Source organism: Oryza brachyantha, chromosome 3, assembly GCF_000231095.2.
Source record: "Oryza brachyantha chromosome 3, ObraRS2, whole genome shotgun sequence".
Classification (NCBI taxonomy): Eukaryota; Viridiplantae; Streptophyta; class Magnoliopsida; order Poales; family Poaceae; genus Oryza; species Oryza brachyantha.
Window position 1 is genome coordinate 5410015 of NC_023165.2, and position 14291 is coordinate 5424305.

Below are 14291 nucleotides of genomic sequence, written 5' to 3' on the forward strand. Positions count from 1 at the left end.
TCGAGACAAAGAGCCATATCTCTTTACTTCTATTTATATTTATAAGCCAAAATTTAAATTATCAACATTAATTTTGAAAATAGATTTGAGTTTTTTTCATTATATATATATATATATATATATATATATAAGCGATCTAAAAGTTAAAGTTGAAAAATAAACTTCCGTAAAAAAAACCCATAAATCAACTCCAAATTTAATGTTGAAAATTCAAATTTTGGTTTACAAGCACGAGCAAAAAGAGGGGTGAACATTGTTAAATTTTTAGCATAGGTTTGACTATTTGTTTTATTCAAAAACATATATAATTATTATTTATTTTGTTGTTCTTGGATTTATTACCAAATATATTTTAATTATAATCTAATTGTTTACATATTTGTATGACTTTTCTAAATAATTCGAATAGTCAAAGAATATGACAAAAAAATCAACTATATAATCTATTTTAAAATACAGAGGGACTACTGTCTATTTTAACATTGCATGCCACACATCAAATTTCGAGTTGTCTTTAATTAGTACAGTGTGTGTATAAAGAGACTGAGACAAGCAACCATCTCAACTATCACTACTCCTACCCTAAGCACTGACACATGTCCCTAGGAGACATATGTCCCTAGGAGTTTACTGTAGAACGGATATCGGTTTTTTACAACCACGACAAATATATAGTAAATAGTTGTATCATTCGTATGAGATTTAATTATATTTTTAGTTTCTACTAAATAAGAGTAGAAATATGTATGGATGTATTTCTGCACCTTAAACGTAAAATAGTAAGTACACTTGGTAGTAGCATTTGATTAGGAGATTTTTCAATTTGAATTTGAACTCAAGAAAATTAGGACTTTTGAGAGGAGAATTTTAATGGTTTTTAGGATTTGAATGAGGAAATCTTCAAGAAAGATTTTAGAGTAATTTTGAATTGCAAAATTGAAATTTTGATTTTAAAATTTGAGGTATTTATGGTTGAAATGGAATTGGTTTCATATAGAAGGAGATAGACATTAGGATTGCTAAATTCGAGTCTTGAGAATTAGGGTTTTAATGGGAGGAAATCAAGATTTTGGCACTAGTGATGGCAACAGGGCGAATTTGCTTGGAACAGACTCGGCCCGGCCTCGACAAAACTTGTGAGGCAAAATTTCGCCCTGGCCCGGACCCTTGACCATGGACCCGCATTGCACGTCGTCACCGCGCCACTGTCCCCTTGCGTGTCACGTCGCCCTGCGAGCCGCTGGTCGTGCTTCCACCGCGTCGCACCATTGCCTGCTGACCGCGCTCGTGTTGCCCATGTCGCTTGCCTGCCGGCTACTGCAGTGCCGCGTCGCCTGTCTGCCGGCCTCTACTAGATGGCCAGAGAGAGGGACTAAGGAGAGACAAGGAGAAAGGATGAGAGGGGGAGGGAGAGGTTGAGAGGGTTTTAGAATTTTATTTATATATAGATAGGTGAATTGGGCTTAGGCCTAGAATTTACTGTATCCTAGCTTCCTATGGTCTAATACACCTCCTCCGGGGCCATGTGGTTGTACACCCGCCCCTGCCCAAAACTGGGGCCCCGACCCCGAATCCTCGTGGGTAGAGAGTACACCCCAGCCCCGCAGAGGAAATTGTCATCCCTATTTGGCACTTAGATCGTTAGACCCACACAAAGAATCAGGATTTTCACAATTATGATTTTATTAAAATAATTTTTAATGACTTGAAAAATTAGGGCGTTACAAATAGTGCAAGGCGAAAGAAATCTATTATGTTTAGCTTATTCAACTATGATGCAACAACCTATGTGTTGAGATGCAGTCGGTGGCTAGCAACGAAATGATACGTAGAACTTGGCTCAATGTGGCGTCTATTTGACTCGAGATTGGATTCACTTCCCTTCTAAGAGGCTTTGTATTTCTACTGGATAGATCCATTTCTTTAAGTCCTCTATGCTCAAACTCTAATTTTACCTTAGCAGAATTGGTTTTCTTATATAGTCGTACACACTTCCATCTTTTAGACATCTGTCTGTATTCGGATATGTATACAGTATTCCTAGACATACTCATCTACATGAAGTATTCCACTGCTCATTTATTTATAGAATCAAAGTTACGCCGTTGGATAGTAGTTTTAAGGATGATTGTTTGGCTTTATCAGAGAAAAAGCCAAATAGTATATTTAAAAACAAAAAATAATTGATGAATAAAAACGTTTATATATGTAATCTTAGCAAGCTAAAAGCAAATGCAGAAAAATAAACTACGATAAAAAACTTCAAAATCAACTCCAAATTTAAAATTAAAAACTTAAATTCTGATTTATAAGCATAAGCTGAAGCTAAAAGATATGTGCATAAGTATGCATGGGATTGCTTGTGTAAAGGCAAGGAATTTTCACTGTCCCTGTATGCGCAGAGACATATAATACCCCTATACCGTTATGTCCCGGTAGCATGCCACTCTTATCTACGCTTTCCACCAGGTCAATTATGTTTGAACTTTAATTTTAGAGTTTTTTTATCATCTTTAAAAAATTATCTCAAGGCGTCATTCTTTCTCGTGTAAAAAGTGTGGTATCTTGAGGTCGCATCACGGTACGCCATAAGAGGCTTCACTTTGCGCCAGATTACGTCCTGAAAGCCGAGCATAACCTTTTAAGACATGAGAGGGGCCTTATGAGATTCCTTGAATTTCAGTTAGTTTTCACCTTTTCGATCGGAGGTTCAGACATGCATCAGCATGATGACAAAATTGTTTTTACACATGTCTTAACGTAAGATAAGTTTGCATTAACGTAAGAAGTAAACAATGAACACCTTACACGCTGACTAGGACGTTTGTACATTAGCTTCATGCTCATATCCAGTGATAGCCAATTAGCCATAAAAGTTCAGACCCTTTGTACCTGACTGAGTGACTGGTCAAAGTTTCGGCAGTTTGCTGTTTTGCGTGCAAATTAGGCAGCAAAGGCGTATCCAACTATCCCTCGGGCTGTAGTTTAGTGCCAAATAGCTGCGAGCGTTTTTTTTTTCAAGAAATGAATTAATATCTGCCCCCTGCATCTAAACCGGATGAACGCTGCCAAGCTGCGAGCATACGATTTTGTTACCTTCTCCCGCCTCCGTCCTATAAGCAGTATGATTTTTATACTGACTGTATGTTTTATTTTAAAAGTTTTATGATTTGTATTTTTATTTGATGTTAGATGATAAAATATGAATGGTACTTTACGTGTGACTATTTTTTTAAAAATTAAATAAAATAAACGGTCAAACGTTGGACAAAGAAATCCACAAATACAATTAAATTGGGATAAGGTAATATTGTGCAAGCCTAGCACCCTCATATTTTTGTTATGTTTATGTTTATGCTTATAAACCAAAATTTAATTTTTTATTCTTAAGTTTTGAATTGATTTTGAGGTTTTTATCATTCTTTATTTTTTTATTTTTGTTTTTAGATCGTTGAGAACATGTCTATAAAAATTTAATTCATAAATTATTTTTTAAGCAAATGCATCGTTTGACTTTTTTCCTTAAAAAATCAAACAATAGCCCCCTAGATGTGATTTACATTGCTAAGGACTTTGCACACACGCTTCTTTTCTAAAAGCGCTATGCATACACTATAGCATATGGCTTGTGGCTTGCACAATACTACGGAACTATTACCCTACTGTATATGCAATTTGGGTCGTAGTTGAGCGTTGGTAAGGCTGGTCGTTTTCTGAACTTCGCCGTCACCTACAATCCATGTACAGTTTCGTGGTCAGATAGAGATCACCGCGACAAAAAACGCCTACAATTGCATATCAATCGTGTTGACATCGAGTGACACACGAATTCACGGAAGGCCAATCCTACGTCTAAAATTTGGTGGACAGACAGACGCGCATGGTTTTATTAGCTTCAGTATTCAGGCAGTCCATCCCCAACTCCCAACCGAAGAAGGCCCCAGCCGCAGCCAGTCAGCTGAGAGCTTAATCGTAATTAACTAAAGAAACATTTGGAGTACGTTGCCATCCTCCGTTGCGTACAAGAAAAAAAAGGGATCGATTCCAACCATGATAGCCACTGCTGCTGCTTGATGGACAACACAGCCTCTGGGACTTGAAATCTTGACGCATATACACGACTAGAGATAGATAGAGAATGTTGTACTCCACACATTACATTAGTTGATTAAACATATAATGACTTGGTCTTTTCGTTCGGAAAGAATACACGGCTATATATTGGTCCATGGATCATCATGTCAAGCGCATCCATCAGCTCGTTGCAGATTTCCGGAGTTAGAGCCAACCGCCTCACCCAACCGTTTTCCTAACCGGTCATTAAGATTTCAATAATCACGTGTTGGTGAGCCGAACCAGATGGTGCCCCGCCCGTACTACGCCATCAGGCCAACCCAAATCCATCGCCGTGTATCGTAGCGCCAGTAAGTAACGTGTTGTGCAACTTGTGCCGTACACGGGCTTACGCATGTAAACGCATCGCGATTGACGGTGGAAATGGTAAGCTCGTTTTCACGTACGCCTCGCCTGCATCCCGCACTGCTTCGTATGGGGGCTTTTACAGTTTTGGTAACATCCGTATATGGAGGCCCATTTAGATGCTCTGTTTTGCACCTTAATCAGACAGCCCGCTCCACCGAATTATAATCCATTCTACCTATAAAGTTAATACCTAAAGCTAAATTATGGTTGAGCCACGACATATATAAATCTCAGTCGTTGGATCTAATATAGACGCTTAGTAATCACTAAGTGTAGTTGATGCTAATTCTCTCTTCTATCATGAAGCCACATCATCTCATTTATTTTTATCCTTAGAATGATATATTAATGGTGTAAATTGTATCTTTTTATATCACCTTAATTATTTTTAGTCTTTGGATGACTCATCAAGAGTGTAAATTGCATTTCTTCCCCCAAAAGACACACCATATAACCTAATCATTTATAACCTATGGACAAATTGATAAAGGTACAAAAATATATGAATACATGAAAAAATCGTATAGTAGTCGAGACAAAATTTAGAACTCATATCTACTATATTATCCCACAATTTTCTCATAGCAACACGCAGGTATCCATCTAGTATAACAAAAGATAAAAATACTACAGAATTACTACACTCTCTCTCATTCGAAAAACAAGCCGTAAGAACAGCGTTTTAATCAATAAGATTCTATTTAAATATCACTGCATACGTTCCATAATACAAGAGTTTATATATATATATATATATATATATATATATATATATATATATATATATATATATATATATATATATTGTATAACCAAAATCTCATATCATGAAACATACATAGTATTTATATCATCATATTCATTTCACACATATAGGATATAACCAAAACGTGCTTGCCCTCTCACTTTTTAAAATACTCTCGTAGAATTTAATTGCATCATATATACCATTAAATAGCTATTAAAAATTAAATAATATTTCGTTTTTTTATCATATATACGGAAAGAACCCAGCATATGTTTGCTGGTGCTTAATTTGGGAGCAACCAACCAACAGTCAGAAGCTAGCAGCACTGATTTCATCACTATCCAGAGGCAGAGAGTGTGTTTGACAAGCAAGTCAAAAATGTCAAACACCGACGGAAGTGATAACATCAGGACGGTTGGCGTGCGATCTCGCAGGTTTAAATGCAGTCAGCAAATAGTCATAAACGTTTCGTTGTACGTGTACGGTCGCGATTTTGCTTTCCACGGTGCGGTTGGACGTTAACGCCTCTTCACTACTGCGATGTCCCACGGCGACTACTTGCATTATCAGCTACTTCACTGCATTGTTCAGGGATGGACGAACGAAGACGTGTTGTTACATGTGTCTTTACAGGAACAGTACTGCAAATGCGTGAGAGGACGCTTGACTTTCGAGTTTCTATTGTATGACCAATAAAAGTTGACAGCTAAAAAGTCCACTAGGTGAACAATGCAATCGATTAGGGGCATTGGGCTAAATTTTTTAATCCGAATGTTTAATACTTATTATAAATAATAAACCTAGACTTTAATTATAAAACTAATTACAAAAATAAGAATTAATTTGCGTGACAAACTTTTTAAGCCTAATTAATTCATAATTAAAGAATGTTTACCATAGCGTCACATGGGATAATCATGGATTAATTAGGTCAATAGATTTGTCTCGCGAATTAGTCTAAGATTATGGATGAATTTTATTAATAGTTTATGTTTACTATTTATAACAAGTGTCTAAATATTCGGTGGGATAAGAGATTAAATTTTAGTCCCTTGTCCCAAACACCCTGGCCTCCTATCACTGCTGACTTCTAGAGTATAACACGTGTCATTCCAAATGGAGTAGTAGTTAACTGGAGGAGCCATGTAATTATGGGACTGTGACCTTCGATCGGGATGGAGTCCAAACTCTGTTCCTATCGACTACTTCATCCATCCTAAGTAATTTTTTACCGATTATATTCAATATTTAACGGTCTGTTTATTTAAAAAAATATAATTTGTATTATTATTATTAGATGATAAAACATGAATAATATTTTATTTATGACTATTTTTTAATAATTTTTAACATAAGATGAAGGATTACACATTGGAAAAAAACCATAAATACAGTTATATTACGGCTGAGGTAACAATTCACCTAGTTTGGAAATACCCGCTGTTTTGGATAAAGATGGTATGTTTTAAAAATATTATAAGAATATAAAATATCAACAAATATGTAATTTTATTAAAATGCATCTAAGATTAGTTATACATATGGTCACCATATTTTCAAATAAATAGTTTGAATGTTTTTAAATTATCTATTAAAGTTTTAAAAGTTTAACATCAATATCGTTCAAAACTACGAGTACTTCTAAACTAGAGCGAGTAGTAGTCTAGTAATCCGATTCGTCCAAAAAATACTTCATTTTTATTTTATCTCTTATATACTTATACAAAGCTAATGAAGTTCACATTTTCAAACCCCAATACATTTGTCTTTTAGAGCCTCATCGTTCTGATTAAAAAAAGCATAAACATACTTATATATGTTGTTAACGATCTATAAACAATGATTGAAAAATAAACTCCAACAAAAAACAAAACTCAAAATAAAATCCAAATATAAGTTTTAAAATTCAAATTTTGGTTTATAAGCATAAGCATAAATAAAAAAAATAAGAGGCTATATTTGTAAATATCAATGCATTTATTCTCTTACTATCCCTAACTTAAATAGAATAATTGTTAAAAGAAAAGAAGTTTGTACGTGGCAAACATGATAGATCTAAAATTAAAATAAAGTATTTTAGGGACGGAGAGCAGATGCTTCAACTCCATCACTCCAACAAAATGTAAACACTGATTGAATTTACTCTACCGCATGAATCGACTTTGGTATTATGATATGTTAATTATAAGGTTTCTTTCTCATTTAAGAAAAATATTAAAAAAATAAAAACGGTACTTTCGAGATTTAATGCGCACGTGAGGTACGTTTTCATCTGCAGAAATGAATGTAGCAGTGAGAATATTGGCACGTGTCTCGGTGCCCATGTGTTGACGATCGACCACCTGTTTTAGGTATTGTTTAGTTTTTAAATTTTTTTCTAAAAACATCACATCGAATCTTAGACACCTAAATAAAGCATTAAACATAAATAAATCAAAAAACTAATTACACAGTTACGGAAGAAATCTTAAGACGAATCTTTTGAACCTAATTAGTCCATGATTAGCCAAAAGTGCTACAGTAACCAATATGTGCTAATGACGGATTACTTAGGCTCAAAAAATTCGTCTCGCGGTTTCTAGGCTAGTCGTGAAATTCGTTTTTTCATTCGTGTCCGAAAACCATTTCCGACATCGGGTCAAACATTTAACGTGACATTTTTTCCAAAAATTTTCAAAATCTAAACACAACCTTAATTCAGTTATCGCCAACAAACAAATGCAACTTTTTTATAATATACAAAAAAAAAATGGTAGCACACATATCCAACACCATGAGCCCAATATCTATACAGTTGGGGTGTTGAGCACTGGCAGGCAGCATCATTAATGGATCTCCATACCACGCGTGCCTGAGCAGATTTCACCCGGATCGAGCCGTACCGGAACACGCACGTACGGAGAGCACAGCACGCGGAGCCACGGTCCAACGAAATTTTTTTTATTAAATAAACATTTTTAGCAAATAATTTTATTACTAGACAACTGGACAATTTTTTTAAAAACTGAACCTTTTAATTTTTTTAAACTGAACATTTTAATCACGCCAGTCTGGGTGACATGTCAAGACAACGCTGCCACGTAGCCTGATCGGCCTGGCAGTCTTGATAAGCCAATGTCAGTGGCGCGGCAAACGACGATGGCGCGGCAAACGACGATGGCGTGGCAAACCGTTTCGCCACGCTAATATTGGTGACGTGACCAAAAGGTTTATACGGTGGAAATATTTTTCTTAAAAGTTTAGTAATAAAATTATTTATTAAAAAGGTTTAAAAAATAAAAAAATTCCGGCCCAACCAAGCGAGACGGTTCGCGGCTGTGTCACCCTGATGGCCTGATCCCCGTCGACGTCACCGGCACACCGCTGCAAATGCGTGCGGTTAGCCACCGGCGGCTTCACATCACATCACATGGCGCGTCGCTCTCGTCAAGCCAGACGAGACGACGACAACGAGCTAGGCGGGCGGCAGAAAAGCGCCTCCCTGGCGCGAGCGTGGTCGCGTCGCGTGCAAGGGCAAGGGCATGTTTGAGTGCGGCGAGCTGGTGGGTTGGCCGAACGAGAGAAAACCAACGTGCCAACGCGTGCATGCGACGAGTTCCGGCGCGTGAGATCGACGACGAGCGTTGTTCGGTCGCGGACTGGAGGCGACCGACGGGGTCACGGCGCCGCGAGGCCCAAAGTATGCGTGCAGCCGTGCAGAGAGTTTGGTGGTTTGGGCTGAAATGGGGATCTAGAGCCTGCGTTTTCGTACAGCTGTTGGCCTGTTGTTGCTAAGACCGTAGTGGGCCTTGGCCTAGATGCAAATATCACGAGCTTGTAGCACGCTGAAGGAGTGAATAAATAAAAAATAACTTATAATCGAGAGCTATAAGAGAGGAATCGAACCAGTTTCCAACTAGAGCTTGGCTCAGGCTTACGGATCGGGATCCAGCAGATCACTGGACACTGCCGTGCCGTCCAGTCTCCGGAGCAGGGATGTCAATGGATAAATACTCTCGGGTATTGCTATTCCATACCCATACCACTAGTAAAATTTCGTATCATTAAAATACCTATACCCGTCACGGGTAAGAAAATTTCCCAATACTCATATCCGCTTAGGTAAACCTTACCCATCGGGTTACCCATATACCCACGAAAGTTCAAAACAATTTAAATTTCATATTTTTCATATAGTATATGCATAGAGGACGCTAGATGAAAATGTATGGATGGTTTAAATACATATGATTTTGGTTAATTAGACTAGACTAATACGATATTAGGCCATGACATGCATTTAAACTTGCGGGTACTTATTACCCATGGGTAAACGGGTATGGGGATCATAAGAACATTTTCATACCCACGTACTCATCAGGTGAAAGTATTTATCCAATTACTTACCCACAGGTAATATATTTAGTTTATACCTATATCCTAATTAAGTAAATACTCATCGGGTCTCGGGTCGCAGGTCCCGTTGCCATCTCTACTCCGGAGAGTACAAGTCGGACGATGCGACGAGAAAATTAGTCACGTAGAAATGATTCGGAACGGTGCTTTTTCGCTCGTGGACGTCGATCAGTCAAATTGATCGGTCGGTTGACCTGGCTAATCTCCCGATTCAAGCAAATAAAACTAGATTGTCACTGTCCATTCTTTCGATAGCCAAAAAAGAAACTTGATCGGAACGGTGCTTTTTTCTTTAATTTTTTTATAAAAATATATTTATCACATGTTTTCTCTATTCTATATTATAAAACTTTCTGTTTTTGACTAGATTTATCAATATATCAAATATATATGTTTTTATGCGTCTATATTCATTAGCATACATATAAATTTACACATGGACAAAAAGTCTTATAATATAAAACAGAAAGAATATTACTTTAACTCAATTGTTTTCTTATATGACTGTTTATTCTTTGAATAGTTCAATTTAATTTTTATATATGTATTATAGCTACTATAATAATATTATGGAACCACAAATAACCAAATAGTTATTGTGATTCAAATAAATGTCACCTCGCCTACACGTGTACGGGCGGAGTGTATCTTCTAACACATACCCAAAGCATAAAGGAATCTCACCTAATAACAAAGTATGCATGTATGTTAGTAATTATTAATTAAACACTAGTAAGTAAACTCATGCGCTTACCACGCTTCTACCTTACCACTGCATTTTTATTTTGCTAATCCTTTATTTAAACAGATGAACTCAGTGCTCGAGACTTTTATACTAGCTGTGTCTACTACTTAACGATCCTGGTGACGTTCTTTTGCCATTGAAGACAACGCAGCATCTTCACTCATGCCCGGTGGCCGCTTACCTGGCTGTACATAAATACAAAATGAGTACCTGTTTTTATGGCGCCACATTTTTCAACAAAAAATAATCAATTCGTTTTTGCAATATAGATTACCTACATTTACATGGTAATTGCACGGTAAATTCTAAAACTTACATTGTAATTACACTGTAAATTTCAATAGTTATATTGATTAAGTGGATAAAATATGGTATCATATTTTTAGCAAACCTGACTACATAGCTTCCATGTAGACTATGTTTACAGAGTTGAATTTTTAAATTTAGAAGTTAACTCTGCCAAACCAAACATTTTATACCATTTAATTGATCGATCAAACAAGTGTAGATAGGCAAAGACAATAGAGATTTATAAGAAAGGAAGTAGACTTATGAGTTGGATTGTCAGAAACCAACATGACACCGGCGCGCAGCATCATCACGAATTCACGCGCATCGCGTACTTTGGCAGTTTGTCTTTTAGGGAAAAATTATCCTATTTATAAACGAAAAATAAGTTATAAATATTATATATATATATATATATTTAGTAGTCTAATAAAAGCCAAGAGTGGAAAATAAACTAAGATAAAAAAATCTTAACTTAATTCTAAATTCTATGATAAAATAAATTTTGACATATAAATATAAAAAAAAAAAGACAGGGTGAACAAAAATATCTGGCCCGTCTGGCTCGCTACTTGCGTAGATAAAACCGTGTCCTGGGCATGCGCGGAATACGAATGCAGTGACCAATTCAACCGCTCGGCCGTTTCTCTCGGGGCCACGACCCGGTTCATCGGATCCAACTGCCAAAACTCCCATCATCTCGGGCATGCACCGTGTCCACGCCTGGCCACGGGGACCTGGAACCCTGGGCCCACACTCCATTGACCCGGTCCAGAGACTGCATGGTGCGGCCATTCTTCCCAGGCTCCCCCTCCCCGCTTCTTCCTCCTGCGGCCCTGCCTGGTCGGGAGGCTCGAGTCGAACACATAAAAACCATGACCGCTGCTGCCCTGGCTCCTCGCAGCTCTCTCTCAATCGCTCCCAGAGCTAGAGCTGTCCCTGCCAAAAGGCAAATAATACCAGATGAACACGGGAGCCTGTCGATATTTCGGGGTGGAATAATTTCTCTGGTGTTCTTCTCACCGATCGCCTCTGTACATGTAACACCAGGTGTATAACCAGTTCAGGATCGTGGTGCCTGCATGCGTTTGGTGGCTCCACGCCGAGAATAACCGGGGATACTTGCGTCTCCCCCCCCTGCTGCATGCAGGGGGCATCTGCAGCTTTTGCAGAACTCGGATGTTTTGAACGAGTTGCAGAATGTCCCCCATGGAGTCCTCCCATCCTGACGATCTTGCCCTGCCCGCGCACCAGTCGGAGAACCAATGCGCAATCGAGGTATGACGAGTTTTTTTGGTGTAGAGTTCGCGCTGTGACCGCTGTCTTTGATGCGAGATCATGGCGAGATGGTTTTCAGGAGGCGAGTAAGCTGAGAAGCCCGACGGTGTCATCGGAGGAGTTCCTGCAGTTCAAGAGGAGAGCCACCACGATCGTGGAGGAGTACTTCTCCACGGACGACGTCGCGGCGACGGCGAACGAGCTGAGGGAGCTGCGCGTGCCGTGCTACCACTACTACTTCGTCAAGAAGCTGGTCTCCGTGGCCATGGACCGGCACGACAGGGAGAAGGAGATGGCGGCCGTGCTGCTGTCCTCGCTCTACGGCGACGTCATCGACCGGCAGCAGGTGTACAGGGGGTTCGGCAAGCTCGTCGAATCCTGCGACGACCTGTCCGTCGACACGCCCGACGCCGTCGACATCCTCGCCGTGTTCGTCGCGCGCGCCGTCGTCGACGACATACTGCCACCGGCGTTCCTGGCGAAGCAGCTACCGTGCCTGCCCGACGGATGCAAGGGCGCCGAGGTCCTGCACAGAGCGGAGAAAGGCTACCTGTCCGTGCCGCACCACGGGGAGATCATCCTGCAGAGGTGGGGCGGGAGCAAGCGAATCACGGTGGAGGAGGCCAAGGCCAAGATCGCCGACATCCTGGAGGAGTACCTAGCCGCCGGCGACAAGGGAGAGGCTTGCCGCTGCATCAGGGGCCTCAAGATCCCCTTCTTCCACCACGACATCGTCAAGCGCGCCCTCACTCTCGCCATGGAGCGCCGCGGCGGCGCCGAGGGGCTCATCCTGGATCTCCTCAAGTCGGCGTCGGACGAAGGCGTCATCAACGAGAGCCAGATCACCAAAGGGTTCAACCGCCTGATCGATTCTGTCGACGATCTGACGCTTGACGTGCCGAACGCGAGGCGCCTCTTGAGATCGATGATCCTCAAGGCTTCGTCGGAGGGATGGCTGTGCGCGTCGTCGTTGAAGCCGCTGGGCCCCGAGCCGAAGAAGAAGGTGGCCGTCGTCGAAGACGTGGCGGTGCAGCAGTTCAAGGCGAACGCCGTGTCGATCATAAAGGAGTACTTCTTGACGGGGGATATCATCGAGGTGGTGAGCAGCCTGGAGGCCGAGAACCACGCGTGCTCCTCCTCCTACAATGCCATCTTCGTCAAGAGGCTGATCACCGCGGCGATGGACCGGAAGAGCCGCGAGAAGGAGATGGCGTCCGTGCTGCTGTCCTCGCTCTGCATGCCGCCGGGGGACGTCGTGTCGGGATTCCAACTCCTGATCGAGTCCGCCGAGGACGCCGCGCTGGACAACCCCGCCATCGTCGAGGACCTGACCATGTTCTTCGCCAGGTCAGTGGTCGACGAGGTGATCGCGCCGTCCGACCTAGAGGCGATGGAGGAGGAGGCCGGCCGCGGCAAGTCCGGGGTTTCCACCGGCATGCTGGCGCTCCGGAACGCCCGTGCCCTGCTCAGCGCGAAGCTCTCCGCGGAGCGGATCCTGCGTTGCTGGGGCGGCGGCGGTACCGGCAAGCCCGGGTGGGAGCTGGACGAGGTGAAGGACAAGATCGGCAATCTGCTGCAGGAGTACGACTGCGGCGGCGACATCCGGGAGGCGTGCCGGTGCATCATGGAGCTCGGGATGCCCTTCTTCCACCACGAGGTGGTGAAGAAGGCGCTGGTGGCGATCATGGAGAAGCGGGGCAAGGACGAGCGGCTGTGGGGGCTGCTCGCCGAGTGCTACGGCCGCGGCCTGATCACGCCGAACCAGATGACCAAGGGCTTCGAGCGGGTGGCCGGCTGCGTCGACGACCTCGCGCTCGACGTGCCGGACGCCGGCAAGCAGTTCCGCTGCTACGTCGAGCGCGCCAAGAAGGGCGGGTGGCTGGACGCGTCGTTCCCCAACGGCGTGTGCTCGTGAACGTCACAACACTGGTCACATGCAGCAGTGGCTCTCTTCCAGGGGATTTCTTTACACGGCTATATATATACTACTTCCCATTCCATTCCATTCCATGTATGTATCAGCAAAGAGAAAATATGACTATATGTATCGGCATAAGAAAGAAAGATTGTTGTCATAGGATTAGGAAGTTTAATCTTCCATTTTTAGGGTTCGCGGCGTTTAGCCCGGAGGATTTGTGCATTGAAGAGTTTTTTTTTAACTTCGTTTATGTTTATTTCTGTGTTGTGTGGTGAATTGACCGTGGAGAGAATTAGCATGATAACTTGTATCAAACCACCTCATTATAATAAGGCACTGAACAGTTATATATTGGGACAATTCGGTTGATGATGGATATGTTTGACATGAAATGTATTAAGTGGTCTGATGTCACCCGAATATACATGTTTTAGGTT

General features: G+C 41.3%; 1 protein-coding gene across 1 annotated transcript; it reads left to right on the top strand.

Annotated features, from left to right (window-relative positions):
* Positions 1–11544: 11544 nt before the first annotated feature.
* LOC102704223 (MA3 DOMAIN-CONTAINING TRANSLATION REGULATORY FACTOR 2) lies at positions 11545–14203 on the top strand. Its single transcript, XM_006649587.2, has 2 exons — positions 11545–11936; positions 12016–14203. The coding sequence occupies exons 1-2, from the start codon at positions 11859–11861 to the stop codon at positions 13849–13851; spliced, it is 1914 nt and encodes a 637-aa protein (XP_006649650.1). The 5' UTR covers positions 11545–11858; the 3' UTR covers positions 13852–14203.
* Positions 14204–14291: the final 88 nt, after the last annotated feature.